Source organism: Sander vitreus, chromosome 4 (assembly GCF_031162955.1).
Source record: "Sander vitreus isolate 19-12246 chromosome 4, sanVit1, whole genome shotgun sequence".
Classification (NCBI taxonomy): domain Eukaryota; kingdom Metazoa; phylum Chordata; class Actinopteri; order Perciformes; family Percidae; genus Sander; species Sander vitreus.
Genome location: NC_135858.1, coordinates 11,272,322 through 11,293,674, shown reverse-complemented (window position 1 = coordinate 11,293,674; position 21,353 = coordinate 11,272,322). Strand labels below are relative to the sequence as shown.

The 21,353-nt window shown below is 40.5% G+C and overlaps 1 protein-coding gene across 1 annotated transcript in view; it reads right to left on the bottom strand.

Moving 5' to 3' along the window:
• mapkapk2a (MAPK activated protein kinase 2a) overlaps nt 1-17,202 on the bottom strand; it is a 41,847-nt gene extending 24,645 nt beyond the window's left edge. The window contains exon 1 of the mRNA XM_078248207.1: nt 16,456-17,202. Coding sequence (XP_078104333.1) covers nt 16,456-16,695 — 240 coding nt within the window. The 5' untranslated portion in view covers nt 16,696-17,202. The remainder of the gene's footprint in view (nt 1-16,455) is intronic.
• Between the last annotated feature and the right edge of the window lie 4,151 nt (nt 17,203-21,353).

Here is a 21,353-nt window from a genome sequence, read left to right as displayed (position 1 = left end):
ACAATATTATTTTACTACTGGGAGGTATATCTTCTTCCGCTACAGATATGAATGATATAAATGGATTTATAAAAGTTTAAATTGCAGGAATGAACAGCAGCATTTTCTGCACAATAATATATAAAAATTATTCTCAAATAGTCACACTGCGCTGCGGCACAAACAGCTTGATGACGTATCTGGTATCTCTCCAGTTAACTGTTGGTGTGGCCACAGCATCTGTGCCATAACAATGTATCTAATAGGGCTGCACAATTAATCGCAATTGTATCGAAATCGCAATATGGACTAGTGCAATATCCAAATTGCAGGGGGGCGCAATATTTGTTAATGGCAAAATGTGTGTCAAACCTTTCTGAATTAAGTACTGTGGTGCTGCAGAGATGTCCCGGCCTACAAATCGTATCCTACAGACTAAAGAAAACATCTTTGTTTGGTACAGATCCTCACAAAAATCACACTATAAATCATTTTAATTTCTTTCAATGTTAATAATTTTCAATGAAAATGAGAATAATGATACAAAAACGATCATTCCCTCCAATATCGGGAATCAGTCAAAATCATCGCAATTAGACATTTTCCTCATATCGTGCAGCCCTACTATCTAATATGTAATAATATAACAATGTATGTATGTATGTAAATCTTAAGCACTGTTTGACATTGTTTTCCCTAGTTTTATCATTGATGTACAACTTGATAATGTCACAGAAATTGAACTGTGCAGGGCCCAAATTGGTTTGATTGCCAAAACTGACAGAAAAAACGATTGTGCTGCCTTGTGGCTTCTCAAAGCCGTCTAATTATGCAATATGCATACATTAGGCACAAAACTGGCCCCTTAAATGAGTGATGACTCATTTCAGATGACTGAAATTGTTGCAAAAACAGTCCAATTCACAAAGATCAGCCATAATAGCCACATGCAGTTACAATGAAATTATTAGCGTCTTTAGAGAGTTGGTGGTCATCAGGCTCATTTATAAATAGTATCCTCCATTTCAAATCATGCCATCTTCGTCTGAAAGATGTTTGAAAACACCAACAGCACTGACAGCATAGACATGACGTCATCCATTGGTTTGTGGACTGCCTTTTTGAAGCCAGCAGTTTGCATTTTGGCCGTGACCGTATTTGGACAAGAGGGTGGAGCTAAGGAGGATGACGCAACTAAGAGAGTGTTGTGAACACTAAAGAGGAAAAGTCGCCGATTTTCAACCAGCTGACGCGAGTCATCCAGCACAGTTTTACCGGCGGGTGAACGGGGACCTCTGGGTACTGGCACTGTTCATCTGCATGTACGCAGTAGAATTCTGGACATAAAAACTCCAAAAAAAATTCAAAAACTCTTTAAAGCGCTGTTTTTATTGTAAAATCCTTTCTCTGTTCAAAGTTCTGTTATCTCCCCTACCTTATAGCTTACCATCACAGGCTCAGCATTTGCTAAGCACTACTAGACCAAAGATATTACCTGCCTGACTGCATCTGGAATCACAACTGAGTCAACAGCACCACATCGGGTCCATGTTGGGGCAAGTGGCCAGATAAACTCTCTTAAACATCTGTGTGTGTGGAAGGATGAGTAGGACTTGTCAAATGTCTTATTGCACATTGGGTTTCTTTGACTCGTGATTTTAAGGCTACAAATAAACACAATAAGAATCGTCTGATTCAAATTTGCCAAATTGTTGCTAGCTAATAGCCTTTAGGTCTTTGCATCAACTGCAACGCTGTCTCAATTGACATCACTAACTAATAAATAATAGTAATGTACAAATGTTTAGTTTTATAGATTATTTATTTTATAGGTTTATAGACGTTTAGTCCTCGACCCTTTGCTGCATGTCATTCCCACTCTCTCTTCCCTTTCATGTCTTCATCGGTCCTGTGAAAATAAAGGCCTAAAATGCCCCAAAAAATTATCTTTTAAAAAAAAAAAATATATATATATATATATATAAGTTTAGTTTGCTCAGTTATGCACAAGGAGGTTTTGAGATTTTTCAGAATTGTTACCCTGGTGTAACTGTCATTGCCCTGATGAGGAACTAAAAGATAGATATATGCATGCACTGGAAACAAGAATCATGCGCCGAAACTAATATTACCACATCCAACTATAGCAGACTTCCCTCCGTAAACAAAGACTTCACACCTTCTTCTTAACACATGCGCAATCGTATACGCGCACGAGAACACACCCCCATGATTTCTGCTGGGGTTTGTGTGACTGCATAGACCCACATCTGCTGTTGGCCCTTTAAGGGTCAACAGTGAAGCTTTTGGAAAAAGAGGGGGGCAGATGGGTACACAATACACTTCCTCTAGCAATTACAAAAGCTCCCGAGCCCAAGGCATGACTGGGAGGTGGGAGGGATGTAAGCTGGAGGGGCACCAATCCTCCACCTGCCACTCATGAGCCAAGAAAAGTCCAGGGTTGATATGGTGATGGGGCAGTGAAATTCTGTGGAGGAAAGATTATTGAGGGGTGACAGGTCAAGCTTGGCTCAATCAGAAAAGCCGCTTAACCAAAGTGTTTAACAATAACATAAGAGAAGGTGTCTCTTTGTGTATGTGATTTGTTCATTGTGCACTCGGTGAAGCAGCAAACATGTTTGTGTGTTAGTAGGACATGATCTGATTAAAGACATCTGTTAGGCCACAAGACCAACAGATATCCATGTGTATATGTGTGTACACTGGTATTAATCATGTATTGTGTGTTTTTTGTGTACACTTGCTATTGTACTGTAAGAAAAGAATCCAGTGTTTCCCACACATGCACCGCACTATCAACACCAGCCGCCACACATTGCGTTTCGTTATTTATTAAAAAAAAAAAAAAATGTAAACGCTATTTATAAACACGTTCTTCTGCATTTCCTTTCCCTGCTCTCCTCCGTCTCTCGGTCATTTATGTCTCGCTCACATACACACACAGCTCCTCCCACCGTAGAGCGTTTGGTGTTTTTAGCCCCCAACGTCCCCTTCCAGGCAGCACGGCAATGGTTATATCCTTATGTCAAAGAAGTTATGTTTAGGGTTAAGGTGAGGGTTAGTTGCCTGTAAGGCGGCGTTGGAGGCTTAAAACACCATCGAGCCCACCGTGCACACAGCGTCTGTCTCCGTAAAGGAGAGAAGACGGCTGGCAAAATTCACAAGTACACAAAAGATTGGTATCTATCTCGCGAACACCTTTACACAATCACACATTCACAATCACCAACCCGACTCTTAGCAAAGAAAGCGATTGCGCCTGCTTTAGAAAGTTAACTAGTCGCAAGTTTGCGGTGAAATGCAGTTGGGTTGTCGAGGTCAAAACACTATATGTAGCAGCTGTGAATCAAATAAACGTATTATAAATAATGTTATGTCATTTTTTACTCTTACACTGAATGTTTGCTGCTTCAATCTAGAGGAGTATTGAAAAGTATTTTCCGCGACTGAAAAAGGCACGTGTTGATGAGGACCAGCCTGAACCGGAGGTATCAGTCTGAAACAAAGCTGAACAGTCCGACCAGTTACAGTCCGACAATATTTTCAGGCTTCAATCAGTGAAAGACAGGGTCAGGGAGAGAAAGAGATAGACTCGTTGGGCATTGAAGTAGGAGAGGAGGACAGCATCCAACAGCGTGTCCTCCTCAGTTTATGGTACTTCATTGTTATGAAAATAAGTTGTATCGTATGAACAGAGTAGTGATGCTAAATGAATGAACTACAGATTAAAAGGCATTTGGCATGTTTGACACCCTATACCTCTATCCGTCCCTTTGAGGTGGCTTCACTAACTCCTCCCTTCTGACACCTTATGCATCATGTTGTAAAATGAGATGATACTTGGCTTTACTGCATAATACAAACAGACAGGTTTGTTGTCCGATTTCAAATGACAGGAGGTTCACACTGAGCAGGTGATGCAATGTGATGAGCAAATAAACAGCGTATTTTAGACAGATTACATGAACTGGAGAAGCGCAATACAGACCAGTTGCCAGGCAACCAGTGAAGACGTCAGGAAGTTATTGGTCTCAGCCCCAACATTCTGGCACATAAACCCCCATAAAACTACAAATTGATTAAACATGAGATGAGATGTTCTGATTCTGTTACCTTTTCACGGGCAACCCGTTTCCTTCTGCATCCTTTAAGATAAGCTGACTAGCTGGCTCAGCTTAACATTTACCATACAGATGTGAGAGCAGGGTTTTCCCTGTCACACGGCTCAGGCCCAGCGCCTAAGTGTTTTTTTTGAAGGGGTTAGCAGCCACGGAGCTAGGTGGACCAGCTATTCTGATTTCAGTAACAAGGTGCTCCTCCAAGTTTTGCTTTAGTGATCTCTCCCTCGTTGCAACCAGACATTGGCTGCAACCAATAACTACTAAGCTTTATGCTAAATAATGGTGCGATGACCTCACTAATATGCAAATGAGCACATGACGTCACATGCACCTAAGCACTTTAAATAGCTAGGGAAAACCCTGGAGAGGGATACTGATCGTCTCATGTAACTCTTGGTAAGAAAACAAGTAAGCTCATTTCCCTATTCCTTTAATGTTAAAATGTGTCCCATTGTCTTTTCCACCATGTTAGAATATAAAGACACCACTGTTAAAACAAACTAAATCAATTAGGTGATCAACATGCAGTGTTTCCTCTATGTTGATATTACCTGCGGCCCGCCACAGTAAAATTTCTGCCGCCACGGTATCAGAAATGGGGCAGACACACAACAGGTTTTCCGCTATGTAAACCGCGCAGCGCCGCTCCTTCAGCTGTTGATGAAAAGTCATAAAGTCGTAATTACACAACTTTGCAGAGCCGTGTGCTCTAATGAACTCAAGCGAACTGTCAGCCGCTCTATTTTGAACTGTGGTAGTGCATTTAGGCTGCGGCGGTGAGTGCCGCCGGGGGGTGCCGAAAAAACCTGCAGGCTTGAGACAGATTCAACTTTGAAAAAAATGCAACCCGATGCAACTGGCGATCAGACACGGCAACATTTCTGCCACCACGGTATCAGAAATAGGGCAGATGCATAACAGGGTTTTCGCTATGTACATGTAGCAGCGGCGCACCGGTGCTTCTTCAGCTGTTTATGAAAAGTCATAAAGTCGTAATTATACGACTCTGCAGAGCTGTCTGCTCTGCTGAACTCAAGCGAACTGTCATCCGCTCTCTCTGCCCTTTAGGGTGAGCAACTGGAACAGTGACAGGACATCATCACTCGCGAAAGTCATGGCAACCAAATAAACAGGGTGAGTACACTTGTCACTCAATCTTAGACAAAATGACAAACTGCGACGAAAGCTGCGACATGAACTCCGCACTCACGCGGGTCCCGTGAAATATGACAGCTACAGTATATTGGAAAATAGCAGTGTGGACACTGAATTTGATGAATTTTAGTTTATCGGACCCCAGATGAGACAAGAAGCTAACGTTAGCGAACGCTGCGGCCTTTGACTCGCCACTGCAGGAGACTGTGTGTATTCCTCCGACACGCTGTAGTAACGTTACCGTTTTAAAAAACGTTTTCCAGGTTAGTGGGGGTGCATACCGCTCAAAACCAACATGAAAAACGTAGCTAGTAATGTTCACTCAGCGTTTTGTTGTTAAACTGTGTGCAAAATGAGCGGTGACGTTAAATCACCCTACGGTACGGATGGTTTTAAGGTAACGGTCGGTAGCTTACATTAGCAGATAAGCCCGTACTTTTTGATGGTCAAAATTCTAGAGGAAACACTGACTGAAATGAATCAATGACAATATGTACTTCCGTTTACTTTGTTGAGAATTGCTCTCTAAACCCTGTCTCTTGTAAAGTAAGTAAGTAAAGTTTATTTGTAGAGCACATTTAAACACAGTTTAAGCTGACCAGCACTAACGTGCTGTATTAACCCTTGTTTTGTCCTCCGGCACAAGGGTTAAATTTAAGCTGCAAGCAGTGATGAAGGGGCCATCGCCCCTCCCAGCTTGTCGGGGGTACTGGCGGGATGCCGGTTGCCTGTAACAGTTCCTCTGTCCACTATGTGGTGCTAGAGAACAGACACTAATTATATGTTGCTGTATATCATGTGTAGACCACACCATGAAAATTGTATGTAAATCAGATGATGTTTGCCACATAAGGCTGACTTCCTGTTGCCATCAGGTGGCGCTATGACCATGACTGAATATGGGCATGTAGATGTCTCCAGGCCGGGACTTTTATCCAGCATGTAAAGTTTCAGGCAGACTGGACAATGTAAAGTCAAGCTACAACAGCTTCCTGTTTCATGGCGAAACACGAAAATTCAACGCCACACCACACCCACACAGTTGGACATCACAGTAAAAGCGTCGAAATGTAGCTTTGGCAAGGTCTTTAGATTGACTTTAAAATTGGTCAGCACAATCACCTTAAATCTGTAGGAGAAGTTTGTTAAAGTACAACGCCAGCAGATGGTTAAAAATGCATGTTCAATTAAAAATGGCAGACTTCCGGTTGGGTTTAGGGTATGGCTCCAACAGGCGTTTTGTAAGTCTTGCCATGATACCTATGCCTACCAAATTTCATACATCTAGGTGACACACACTGCCGAGGCTGAATGGAAAGGGGGCGCTCTTGAGCTCTTTAACAATTTTCACCGGTTCGGATGCGTGTGCACGTCTAAGGTGCTGACACACCAAACCGACAACCAGGAACTAGTGGCAACGACGACTGGCTGTGGCGTCGCCTCACGTCGGCCCTTGTCTTGGCCAACAATTAGCACTGGAACACACCGCAGGGACTACAGCCGACGGCCAAGTACCACGTACATTCTGCGCCTGCGTGAGAGGAAATAACTCCATACCAGCAGGCGGTGGTAATCTATTCGTCATTCAACAAGGAAAACCGGATAACATTGCTATGATACCCACAACAGACAGCATTTGCTCAATAGCAGAACCATAAAGGCCCAGAGGATTAATAATAATAAAAGGGCCTTCGCCAACTGACGTTGGTGCAGGGGCCCGAATTGTCAATTTATTAAAATTTTGATTGATAAACATCAACATTTTGCTGGTTATAGCTTCTGAAAAGTGAGGACTTGCTTGCTCTTCTATGCACCAAAACCAAATTTGGCTTCAAATTAGTGTTTTTTCATCTTTTGGCTAATATTCATACAAGAGCAACAGAGAACACGTGTAGCACATTGAATGAACGAACTCTGGAAAAGAGAAACATTCACTTCCCTTTACCGTTAACACCATTCAACCACTTTACTTCCTTTTTAGGACATGAGATCAGTCACAAAAAGAATTGAAAAAAAAAATGAATGTATGTGAAGTGACATAGTTGACACATTGGTACATGACTTTACTGACAATGTGCTACTGATCATAAGACCGAAGCAGAACAAAATATACACAAAGAAAAGTTGGTGGAGAATGAGTCCAGCATCCATTACATATATGAAAAGAAAGTTATGTCTCTTGAGAGCCCATTAAGGAAGTATCCACAACCATTCATAAATAAGTGCTGTTTCAGTATGACAGAGTGCTGCATCAGCTTGGAAATTACTCTGTATCACAGATAGAATTGGTTAACGAGTTCTGAGTCCATCTATCACAGCTACAATACCACATCCTTTCAAATACACTTCCCCCAACAGAAAGGGAGGCAACAGAGAAAGACAAGGTCAATGCGTGGGGGTTGGCGGATACTGCAGTCATTCACTGACGATATAAATCCTGTAAATCATATTATGTCAAAGGAGCTTACACCACCAAGATAAAAGGTTTACCAAAGGAGCTTTTACTTCAGCTAATCTGTTTGGGACAAATGTCAAACAAATATTTTCACAAACATCTGATGGGAGAAATAAGATCTTATTGCATTAAGTGATCCGTCATAGCTTTGCCATAACAACGTCAAACAATACAGATCCTTCACTGTTTTATACCAGTCGCGTATGTACTACCGATAAGTGCTCTACTGGACAAGGGAAAAAATACATGTCTTTTAAGTTATAGTCAATAAACAGGCTTGTTTGGCCTCTTAGTCTGTAGGGCTGTAACTACTGACCACATAAACCATCCACTCCCCCTAAAAATAAAATACACATTCCTCTATAATTCACACACACACACACACACACACACACACTTTCCTTAATAGTGAAACGCAAGGACAGCATTTGTAAGATATGAACTGCCACTATTATTGCCAATATTGTCAACTTTTATACCTTGGCAAGCAGAAAAATATATCACCCCCACCAGCTTGAAATGAGTTAAGGGCATTATGTAATAAAATACTGATTTAAGAACATTTTCTAACTGAACATCTGAGTGTAATTACGAGAATAGCAGCGATAAGTCAAAAAGACCACATTACGGAGGCAAAATATAATTTTCCACAACAGGGAAAAATGATTATAAATGAATTAAGCAGTATCAGTGGTATAGTGAAATAATGAGTAGGTACTCTTCCAATTAGCAACAAGACATCTTAGAGATGCCACTCTTATTAGTGTACAGTTAGACAGAAGGAGTAGAGAAATAACAGAAAACGGCCACCAGAGAACCTCTTCCTTCCTCTCTCCCTCCCTCCCTCCTTTTCCTTCCTTTTTCTCACCATCTCATGATTGAAGCATGGGCCTGGCTCTTCCTCTCTGTGTTAATCTTTAATTAAACATGCTGATAGTGTCCATGCTAGATTCAGAAGGACTTATGATGTGTGGATGGTGGGTGTCAATAGAAAGAAAGTCGGGATTTTTCTGTTCTACAGTAGTCCAAGAGGAAATTTTAGAAATCCAAACCCTATAAAACAAGAATAAGCTTCAATTTGAACAGGCCAATGTTACCAGTTCCTCTTTTCTTAGCCAACCCTTGACAGGTGTTTTTACCTCACCACAGTGACTTCCACATCTCTCCAAATTTCAGGAAGAGCAACTTCAACGACTCAAAATGTAGCAAAAACCTTTAGTCATTGTGTTGAGGATTCCATCACCTTAACGACACACATTTGACTGCTTTAACCCAGCAGTTGGTTCTTTTATTTAAAAAGAAAAATGTTGCTTTTAAAGCTGGTTTTCCTGTTACGGTTATTTTCTTACAAGCAAAGTAGTAGGGGTGTACGATTCAGAAAATCTCACGATTCGATTCCGATTTTTAGGCTCACAATTCAATATCGATTTTCGATTCATAAACGATTCTCGATTCAAAAAAACGATTCACAGTATGTAAATGTAGTTACTTTTCCCATGTGATTGCAGTAGACATACAATTTAAAAGAAAAACACAACAAATGAAATGTAGTTTGATATTAGGGTTGGGCGGTATCCAAATTTTGATACCGTCAAGCCTCCTCCCTATTTCACCGCGGTATACGGTATTACCGTGACTAATTAAAAATGATGACGTAAGGCTCAGACAGCGTCACCAAACTGTTGGCTTGTGCACCGTTCAGAAACTGATTACCAAAAACTAATACTGAAACAATAACAACATAACTTACAAAAAACTACTTTCTCCTCCACACTGTCACGTGATGACAACCACACATAATTACATAATTTATATTTTGCGGAGTGCAAGCGGGGCAGAAGTGTGCTGGGGGGGCAGCAGCGCGTGGACAAACTGCTGCCGTTTGGCGAGGAAAATCCTGTCTGCCTCCACAGCCAGCGCCCGATAGTCTCTGGAGGAAGAGAGGGGGGAGCAGGCCAGTGCGGTGCGCACGGGTGCTGGAAGCTGCCGCAGGAAAATGTGGGCGAAGAGGAATGAGGGATCCGCCGCGCCCAGCACAGCCAGCATCCTCTCCATTAATTTAATCCTTGTCTCCTATATAAGTGCATTGCATTTTTTTTTAATGACGGTACTGAAACTGATACCGTTGCTATTTTTAGACCCTGTGGTATACCGTATTACCGCCCAACCCTATTTGATATTACTTTATATGTCTTCATACAAAAATAAAAACTTCTGCAACTAAAAACTGCAAAAGTGCCAAGCTTTGGCCAGCTTTCAAATACATTTAATTCAAGTATAAAACTTATATAAAAAGAGCTTTCACATTTAGCTTTAAAGTGCTGTACTCAGATCAAACAAAGAATACTGCTAAATGTGGTTTAAGGAGTATTTTAGCTACCAGGTTGACTGTTGAAATGTGAACTTGACTGGGCACATTGAACTTCTTAAAATTAGGTCCTTTCTTTTTAGAACTGCGGCAACTACAGTCCATTCAACAGAACGTTTGTGATGTGTCAGAATCACATAATGGATACACATTTAGGTGTATACTGTGTGTGTGTGTGTGTGTGTGTGTGTGTGTGTAACCAGTTCATAGTCCACCACTGGCTGGAATCTGTACATTTTGCAGAAACAGAAGCTGGTCTACGTGTTTTGGAGTGAGCATGCTCCGCTGTGCAGTTACGATGTCTCCAGCAGTTGAGAACACTCTCTTTGACGCAACGGTGGGAGTTTAGAGCATTGAAAGAGTGCGTTGGTTGACTGGCACGGTACTTTAGGTTGTTGTTCCTCCACGTCTTTATTGTTAATCTCTGGGTGATGCCGTACCATGCGAGTTCTCAAGTTTGTGGTGTTTCCAAAATACTTAATATTCAACTAAATATCTAATTATTTAACTTTCGCTTTGCAAAGCCTGCATATAGCATGATTCCTATTAATTTCCGTCTGCCCCTCGAGGTTATAAAAGCCGAAATGTGTCCAAACTCTCGCCTTCAATGAGGATGGAGCAGGTTGAATAATTCTGTGAGGTTTGCCATTGTATGCGCCGACTAAACTACTTCTGCTGCACTCCTTCTTCTGATTATGACAAGAGTGCCCAGGCGTCAGTGTGAATTCGACGCAGCGGAATCTATGGGAATAGTGAGGTAATGTCATTTCAGGACAATAGTGTCAAAACGAAAAAATAAATAAAAATATGAATCAATTTATGGAATTCTAGGAATCGATTTTGAATCGGTAGAACTTGAATCTCAATTCAAAATCGATTTTTTTGCACATCCCTACAAAAGTAGCATTTAAAAGGCTATTCTTTTTAAACGGAGTCCAGCGCAGTGCTTACGCCACATAAAACGCTACATTACATCACTCCCAGCTAACTTCAAAGAGTACAATGAGAGCAAAACAGCATCTCTGATCTGTATTAACCAGATATTCTCAGGTCTAGCTCAGCTAAAAACCCAAAACCAGCATATGCAACCTTTTCGTTTATACATGAGACCCCTGGTTTCTTGTGTGCATATAAATGTAGTCACTGTAAGGCAATACCTGCAGATGCCTTACACCCTTTGAGAGTGTGCCAGAACGCAGACCAATCAACACAGAAGGGCACATAGCTTTGTCTCTGACAAAAGCAACAAAGTCAAAAGGCATTGATTCTCTGCGACAGGTTATAATATGCATAATGCATTACAATTCAAATATCTATTTTTAGTACTTACAAGAATCTGCATTTCTCTGTGAGCGTCTGTGGGAGAGAGAGACTGTGGCTGAGTTACAAATTATTCAGCTGCACGGTCAGCACAAAACTTAAGCGAGACAGAGACAGGTAAGTTTTACGAGGTGATGTCACCTTGGGCCAGGCTGGCGGGTTCCTGGTCCTGGCATCTACTGCAAACCTAATGAATACAGTAGATAAGATGGGGCTGACTCAGCTGACGTCAGTGAGGGGACCAACAAGGACATTATGTCATTAAGTGGAGGCATCAATCTATTTTTTTTTTTTTACAGTCTACAGTTTTGTTACAGCTGTCTTACACCAGCATGAGAAGATATCAATGAAGCTATAGCGTATTACATGTCACCGCCGAAGTGCAACAAGTTTTAGGAGCTATAAGAGTAATTGGAGGGTGTTCAAGGAAGAATAGTATTTTACAATCACATCACTAGTGGCCTTTAGAGAGAGAGAGAGTGTGAGTGTGTAATCCGCGATAAAAATGTTGACAATAACAATTACCGTGCAGGCGCACTGCGTAGCCTATAACGTGCGTTTCTTGAAGTTGGAATCATGGCGGAAGGAGGAGATGACAGCGCTCAGGACATTTATCAGCGCTCTAAGAGGACTAAGTCTGAAGCATGGGCTTCAATGTTAAAAGGTTTTGCAATATAACAAACACTGTTAGACTTTTTGAAACTTTTTTTTCTTCCAATATCCTCCTGTAGCTATGATACATCATGACATTTTCCCCACATTGAGTCACCTTTTTTTTATTCTGTGAGGCAATAGCGATGGCTGGCAACAAAACATGATGGTAAGCAGCCTCGCTAGCAATTCTGGCATTTACAAAAATGAGAGAATGCAGATCAAGTATTAAAACCACTCAAAAATACAAGTTAAATTAATGCAACTTCCTCTTCTTACAAGTATCCCTGAACTCACAGTGCCTTTGTGATCAGTATCACAGTTTACCAAGCAGCGACCCGATTGAGGAAATCATGCCATTGAAACTCTGTACATGCGTTTTAATTCAATTTTGGGATTTAATAATTGTAAATATTAAGAGTGTACTGTAATAATTAAAAATAAAGATGTTTCTACCATCAAATAATTACATCACCCAACGTTTCATTTTAAGGAATAGGCTACATTTAATAAAAGTTCTTACATAATAATATATCCAACAACAAAAAAAATCTGCAATTTCAAATGGAGTGAAAATGCCTAATACAACAATGTAAGCAATATTCTACTACGGACATATTCAACCTGCATTGGACCAATTCATGTGAGTCAGCTGTGACTCTGGTTGTCACTGTTAGCAGACACTGAAGTCTGCAGTGTAGTTTGACATTTGATAAACTAGACAACTACATTGAAATGCATTGAATATTAATTTTGATAAAAGTTAAATTGAGCCTCCTTATGGCCATATGCATACTCTCTCACTTGATCGCCCGCAAGTGCACACTCTCCATTCTATGAATCCTTTTTTCTCTCTCGCCCCCTCTCTCTTGTCAGCGAGTCAGTAAAATTACGTTTACATTTTGGTATTCTTCAATTATCACCATAGCCAGGCAGCGTCAAACCCACATCCAATCTAGGTTGAGAGGAGGGTCATGCCCTGTGTTGACCCATTCAGATAGGCTCCTGACTCGGGTTTGATCATGTGATGTGGTCACTCTGAACGGGGAATTAGTCATGTCACTTTAAAATACATTCATAATTTACAGTAAGTAAGCAGCAAGAGATAACACCACTATCATTTTGTTGTAGTGATGGCTCACTGGCTTACTTGATATAGACTAAATGTAATGTTGACTTTATGTTTAATACCAATTATACATGGCTTACCGATATAAAAGACATCACAACATCAAACAGGTTTGCATTTGAGCGTGTGTGTTCATGTTTAATAGACACGCTCGAGTGCAACAAGTGGTGAGACGGTTATTTAGGCTGGATTTCAGTTGGAACCACCTCACGGGATGTTCCCAGGTTGTGATTCACTTGGGGAAGATTTTGTGCAGTGCCTATTTTAACAAACTTGACACTATGATCCCTTCTATAATAATATAGAAATAACTGAATTGGCTTACAGCAATAAGTGGCTTCACTGGGTCGTGTTTCGGTCACCGGTGTGTGGATAGCTGTTATGACGTTTGTCCTTTATCAATCATTGACCGATACAGAAAGGGATTTCTAGTTGCAATTCCTGACACTGTAATGTCACTTTACAACCCGCTCTAAGCTTTTTCTAATTTACAGGACACATTCAAGTATCTAAATTTAAATCAGTAGTACAGAGGGCTAAAACTAACAACCAATATTTCCTTATCAGTGTTATCTTATCACACTAAGTGGCGGATGACACGCAAAACAATTACAATTGAGCAGGTTGCGAAACAGTGTCAACATCCCATAACACTTCACAATACTTTGACGCATGTGATAAGGGGCAGCACATCTATGGTTGGGAAAACCTGGTTCTATAGGAACCAATTTCAAAATGCCAAGAACCAGGTACCCGTAAAAAAAAACACTGTTGTCAGTGCAGCCGCTGTCTCTCACTCGCATAAACTCGCTACACACACACATTAACAATCATCATTCTCAACCCAGTGGTATGTTTTTTTCCAAGACGCAGTAAATGTTCTTTTGCATTTTAACTAGAGTTGGGTATCGTTTGGTTTTTTTCCATTACCGGTACTAAAACAATACTTTTAAAAACGGTGCTGGTGCCTAACGGTGCCCTAACCAAAAAAACACAGTCTGTGACATTAAATAGCAACTTGTTTATTGCTAAGGCCAAATAAGGTCAAATGTAAATGATTTATTTAAAATGTTGTAACAATAACTTAATAAAAACTTCTTTCACCAGTCAATTGCTGTTAAACAAAAAGAAGAAACACTAGATGGCAGAAAGGTATTTTACAATAACTTTGAATGCACCATGAGCTTACGAGTTGCAATTGAACGCACCTCAAGTCCCGTCGCTGTTGTTTCTTTAACAACTCCGACAGTGGTCATGGTGCAGCTAGGCTACTCTGTGTCTTTAGATGCAGACTGTTGTATGTCCAGGTGCTGGAATCCTTTCCGGTAAAATTTAGCCACACGTTGGACCGATTAGCCGTCAGCTTTTTAACCGTGTTTAAGCCAGCTACTAGCTAGATCTGGTAGATAACGGTCGTTTAGGAATCAGTGCCATATTGGCACCGGGGTTTCGGTACCCAACCCTAGTTTTAACTCGTACGTTGTTTATATTGACTGCCATTTCACGAATAAAGTAAACAAGCCTGCCTGTGTCTGTCTCTGTGCAGCGTGCTGAGAGACAAGGGCACAGTGGAAAAATTTCAATCTCAGAGATAAGAGCAGACGTATGACATCGCTCGTGAAGCAGCGTCTGTTATTATATGAAATGTTGATGTTTTTCGAGCAACTGGCTGATTGTATAGGACCCAACGTATGTTGGACCCTGTGTGATTTTGGGGGGTTACAGTACAGTGAATGAAAAAAGAATGAACCGATTTGTATTGAGTCATATTATTTAATAACAGCAACCAAATTAAACTGTATGAAATTCATTTACAGGTTTTAGCAGAATTAAGGATGTGATCTGGTTTCACCCCGCCCCTCAAAAAAAAAAAAAAAAAAAATCAAACTCTAGTGGTTCTGTCTCCCCCATGAGGAAATCTAGGTAATGACAACAACGCTGTTGTTGCATCCACATGATGCAAGCCTTAGGTGATTGCGCACCATCCCCACTCCACACAGTTGCTTGTAGCCAAGGAGGACATGGAGGATTTAAAAAAAACATGGACTCTTCAGAAGAGGTAATTATCTTCACTCAAACTTCTGCGTGCGAAAGTCGCCGGACAACACTTCTAAACATAGCCATACTGAGAAATAGGCTCACCCCTCCCCCCATGTTTCCGTAACTATCATGACTAACTGACTAACTGTCACTAACCTCCACCCCCTCCCCCAACCATCTTTTCGGTGATTGGCTGGAATGTGGTTTGTTGTATTTTGGTGCACAGCCTGTGCCCCTAGTGTTTGTTTGACGTTTACGACCCCTGTGTTGTCTCCCGAGACCGGGCTTTTTCACAGTGTATTCAGGGGGCAGGAAGCTAGCGGATCAAGGAGAGATGCCTACGATTTGAGACAAAAATTAAATCGTGCTGAAACCATGCAGGAACTCATAGTGCACCTTTAAGAACAGGAATCGATACGCAGAATCTGAATCATTAAAATCCAAACACATCACAGCTGAGATGGGGGCATTTCTGTCATAAATGAATACATTGGTGCATATAAAATAATCAAGTATCTTTGTCTAAACTTCAAATATGACAAACCCCTTTATCCTATTTCAGGTGTTTAAATCACCTGCTAATAACTGATCAGCAAACATCTGGTTGATTTTTTTGGTAAAGTAACCATGGCCAGTGATGATAGAAACTAAAAAGGTGTGTGTAGTAGACCCATACTATCATGACACTCACAGGGCAATACATTATCACAAAGAAACTCTTTATCTGCAAATAATTATTTACTCCGTTAATCAGTCTATAAAAAACGTCAGAAAATGCCAATCACATTTTCCAAGAGCTGCAGGTAATGTCTTCAGTTTGCTCGTTTTGTGCGACCAGCAACCCAAAAGGTATTCAATTTACTATATTAGAAGACTAGGAAAACTGACAAATATTCACATTAAAGAACCTAAAACAATGACTTTTGGGGGGCATATTCATATATTAAACTGCTAATGATTACTTTTCAGTCCATCCACTTATCGATTAGTCAAATTAGATTTTCAGATCTTTTTATTTTATTAATATTGTGTGATCCTCAAAAGGAGTGTAGCCTGAGTTGAGATAGTTTGGACTAAACCCACAGTTGCCCACAAAACTTCAAGTAGAAGTTCTCTACTTGAAAATAGGCTATCCTGATCTCATGGCTATGCATCAGGTCTACACTGACTTAACGTTCTTGCTTTCTGAACAGTTTATTTCCTAAATATAACCTACCTTCAGCGCATACTTGTCTCCAGTCTTCTTCTGGAAGATTTCAAGCACCTTGCCATTGATGCCCAGCCCCAGCACCTGGCTGGTTACCTTGTAGTCATCTGTAATGGCATTCTTCTTGATCTGTAAGGAGGGTCTTGCGTGGAAGGGAAGGAACTGGCCCGTAGTATTCTGCTGCCCGCCCGGGTTCTGCTGCCCCGCCGGGTTGGGAAACAGTGGCTGGTTCTGTGCGTTGGACAGCATGCTTGGTATGGGCTGAGAGACGAACAACAGCCACCTCTCAACAACACTTATGTCTTTTTCCTTTAAATGTAGACCGGGTCTTCTTCCTGGGTTAGCTGGCCTCTGACGAACTATTCACGGGGAAGCAGCCAGGCCCGATAAATAACCGGCAGTAGTTCTGACGTTACAGGTTAGCAAAGCTAAATTAGCTAGCTGTTAGCATGCTAGTTTAAGCCTATTCTTGAGCTGTGATTCTCGGCTAACAACTCAGCTATCGGTTAGCTTATCCATCTCCGGTGGTGTCCGCCGTCCACCGGTACCTCAAAGAGCACTTCGGGAACCTTTCTAAAACATCCCATAAATCTGCTACAGTACTGGGTTTCTAAATAAGTAACGCAAAAGCTGACGAGTGGAGTTAAAAAAAACCGACAATAACACTAAACAAAAGACAAACAACACGGGGAAAAACTCCGACACCTAGCTAGCACGCCAAACACACTTCACTTTCAGACAGACACCCAGCCAGAGCAGGTTTTACTGCTGACGTCATGGCCGGGTTTTTTCGGCGCTTAAAGGAGAAGTACGACAGAGGAAGCGACTTTTATATAACGGATAGGAACCATGAATGAAGCACAAACTTCAGAGGACACAAGACAGAGGTAGCCTAGTTACAAATTGAAAGGTTATGGCCTGATTGCCGTAATGCAGCCAACAGTAGCCAACACATTTTTATTTGTTTAATATGTTGTTGTTTAAGTTCATTTCATTAAATTTCCCACACGGGTCACCGAAGTTAGCAAATTATCCCCTCTGCTGTGCTGAAGAGACCCACTTGGCAATGTTTTGGTACTAAAACAGAGAGGGACAGAAATAGACCCGAGCAGAGTCCTATAGGTTACCTCGAAGTTAGAAAGCCATGGTATTTTCCAACCTGCTTTTCATAATTAAAACAGAATTCACTAATTTATGCCTAATTTAGATTGCTTTTAATAATTTCTTTAGTTTATTTATTTATTATTTTATTATTATTTATTGCTGACAGCTCAGAAGGACTCTCCATAGGGCAAGTGAAAAACTAATATCAGCCTCTAAACATGCAATTGTTAATCTATATATAATATAAGTGCCCCTCCCACCCCCAAACTCAGAAACCCAAAAGGAAGTCTCTCTCTCTCTCTCTCTCTCTCTCTCTCTCTCTCTCTCTCTCTCTCTCATATATATATATATATATATATATATATATATATATATATATATATATATATATATATATACACACACATATATATATGAAAGAGAGATAAAGAGTGCGAGATAGAGATGCCTCTGATAGAAAGCCTTAATGGCTTTAACATTGTCCTATTTAACAAACTCTAAGCACTGTCATCAATCTGTATTCAAGCCAGCATCGAAATGAAATCTGAAATGAATTAAATCTGTTGGCAAATGTGAATACTCTAAATATCTACAAAAACAAAAGATAAGCAATAGTGCATTGTTATTTGACAATGGTAGTGTCTTTTTTTCATTTAGCAGTTAACTTTGTTAAAGGGTTAATGGGAAACAACATTTAGCTTAATTGTTTGGACACAAAACCAACCGACTGAATTATCTAGCATAAAATTGATCCACTGACAGTGAAAAAATACCCTCACTCCAAGAACATCCAATTAACTTATTTTTTATCTGTTTATCTTTAGATTAGCTTTTGTAGGAGGGCTATCAGAGTTAAATTATACAAAGTATAGGCTATCATTTTAACCATAGACTCATCCCGTGTCGCAGTAATCACAGTTTTACTCATTATTTCATATCAACCCCCCCGCAATCTAATGATCTGTGTTGTTTACTCTGGTTTCAGTTTCTACACTTTCTCTACTTCTAAGTGTATTTCTTTGACTCATTGGCTATGGTCCATCTGGAACTTAAATGCAGCACTTCGTGGAACCACTAGATGGCAGACCAATCAAAGGTTTTATTAGAACCACAACTCTTGCCTTGAATGATAGCAGAGCTAAACTTATTTGCTATGAAAGTGTTTTCAAACCTGCATGAAGCAGATGCCCTCGGCTAACCTCTGTTTATCTGTATATAGTTGTCCTTAATCACATTGGCTTTCTGAAAGAACAATCAGCTACATTATTATTACAAATGACACCATTAAGAGAACAAGAAAATGTTAACTGAATTCACAGAACAAAGATGTGTCATGACATTGTCTCGGGCCATCCTGTGCTTCCACACTACAGTCCTGTGTAATGCAATGTATAAATAGGATGGAGGGGCCATGACATACTAACTCCCATTCCACCTGGGAACACACTTCACTCTACTCCCACTTCTTCTTGACTGCCAGATCTTGTTAAATTTAATGTTGAAAAGTTTTTAAAATGCCATCAAACTAAAAGGAATATTGCTCAAATAAGTTTAATATGTGAATCTAACATTTATGTTTACCTCTGTAGAGCCACATTATTAGAACGCTTTTAATACATGGTGCAGTAGCTCAGTCAGTAGGGAGTTTGGAACCGGAGGGTTGCTGGTTCAAAAGTATGGTGGTGGACTGGTAGCTGGAGAGGTGCCAGTTCACCTCCTGGGCACTGCCAAGGTTCTCTTGAGCAAGGCACCGAACCCCCAACTGCTCGGGGCGCCTTTCCATGGGCAGCCCCCTCACTCTGACATCTCTCCATTAGTGCATGTATAGGTACTGAGCATGTGTGTGTAATTCAGGCCTCTGTGTAATGTGTGTATTAACAACAGAGTGAAAACATTGTAATGGATTAATAAAGTATACATTATATTCATTGGAAATCTAAACCACTGTCAAAGAGACAGGCACCAGTGATTGCCTGCGACTTCACCCAAATTAAGTATTATATTTGTCTTATCTGTTAATGAGACCCGGGACATTGATGTAGCAATGATAATTATTTCCTGCCAAATAAAGAGAGGCTAATGTATATATATGTAAGTGAAATCTAATCTTGCTATTATTTTAATTTTGAAAAAGTAATCTAGCAAATTAGTACTGCACTTCCACAAAGTTCCCATAGGCAGCAAAGGGGAAGATATTCTGACTTTTAGTGTCTGTATGTAGTCAAACTCCAAAAACACTGGATCCTAAAATTGACACAATGCAACCCGTCTATAAACCCGAGCCGAGACTCAGACTTTAGAAAGCTACAACTGTTTTTATCAGATGACTTCCCATCACAAATAAACTGTTTGATGTGTTAAATCACTGGAGTGCTCCTTTCATAACATTTTACTTAAAAAAAATTTTACATAACATTTTTTACAAAAATGTTATGTATGATTGCTGAATGGACTGTCAACAAGTGTTTCCCATTTAGATAAAAAACTGCACTTAAGCTACAACTTGCTGAATTTTAGAGTCTGAGAGACAAAAAAAAAAAAAAAAAAATTCCTAAAATACTGCATGTTGCTTGGCGGCTAGAAAGACAAATAATTTGGTCTGTACAAAAATGTCTTTGATACGGTTTGTCTATAACACTGCAGAGCTTGCTTCTTCTATGCAAATAATATCCATTATGTACACCAGATCTGCATATAACTTGATCTGATAACTATCTGTAAATTTGAAATATCTTCAACAAACATATTATTACATCTGTAATCCAACAAGTAATCCCCAATTTTTCAACTAATGATTTAAGGGTACCTGCATTCTTAAGGATAATAAATTATTTAAGTATGTATTTGATGAAATAATGTACTATAAGGATATTGTATAAGATTCCTAACTTCCCAACCTATAGTAAAGTGATACTGTCCTTTTGTGTACTCTCCACTTGGATACACTTTATTGTTATCATTCTCAGTTATGTAAGAGAAGCACACCACATGTCCTCATTGATCTCATATACACAGAGTACACCTTTTAAAACACCTATGCACAAGTACACACACGTACACATAATATTCATCTAGACACACACACACACACACACACACACACACGCGCGCACACGCACACGCACACACACATACACAGGCTATGTAAGAGAGGGGTCTGAAATTAGAAACTGTTGCCTGAGCTTTGACAGCTTTGTGCTGATGAATTAACACAAGCTACAGAGTTACAGTTACTTTGCATAGCTGCAGGTTCACTTATAGCTGCTCCCCAGACACTAAGGACGATCTGTTCATTACAGTGTCCTCCCTGGGGAAAGCGTCATGGCTCCAACCATTTTTCTCTGTTTTCATTGTCAAAGAGACCACAATGCTCACATCACCCTGTACATAAAATATTTCTGTCCATAACTGATGGGTTATGCATTAATGTCCCAAAGTTTGCCTTGGTGTACAAGGATCAGGAATGCAAGGTCCGTGCCCGGCGCTGTAGACTCTGATGTGCTGGCATTTCTCTTTTCTCCACTGCTTCCCAGAATGCTCCCTTGACACACTCTCCTGTTTCACAGCACTTCTTTTAACTTCCTGACAGGAAGGAAATTTCAGGGGCAAGAGGTGCATCTCTCTTCGTCTTTCCCTCTCCTCCCTCTGTTCTTCATTAGTGTGCGAAAGTCAGAGCAAGTTTGGATCAGTTATTTCAGTCTGGCCAGAACCCGTCTTTGTCAGAATAATCCTCCATCACCCCCTGGAGCTGAAACCCTAGCCGGCTCTTGATATAGATCCATGGTCAGCACTGGCTCCGATAT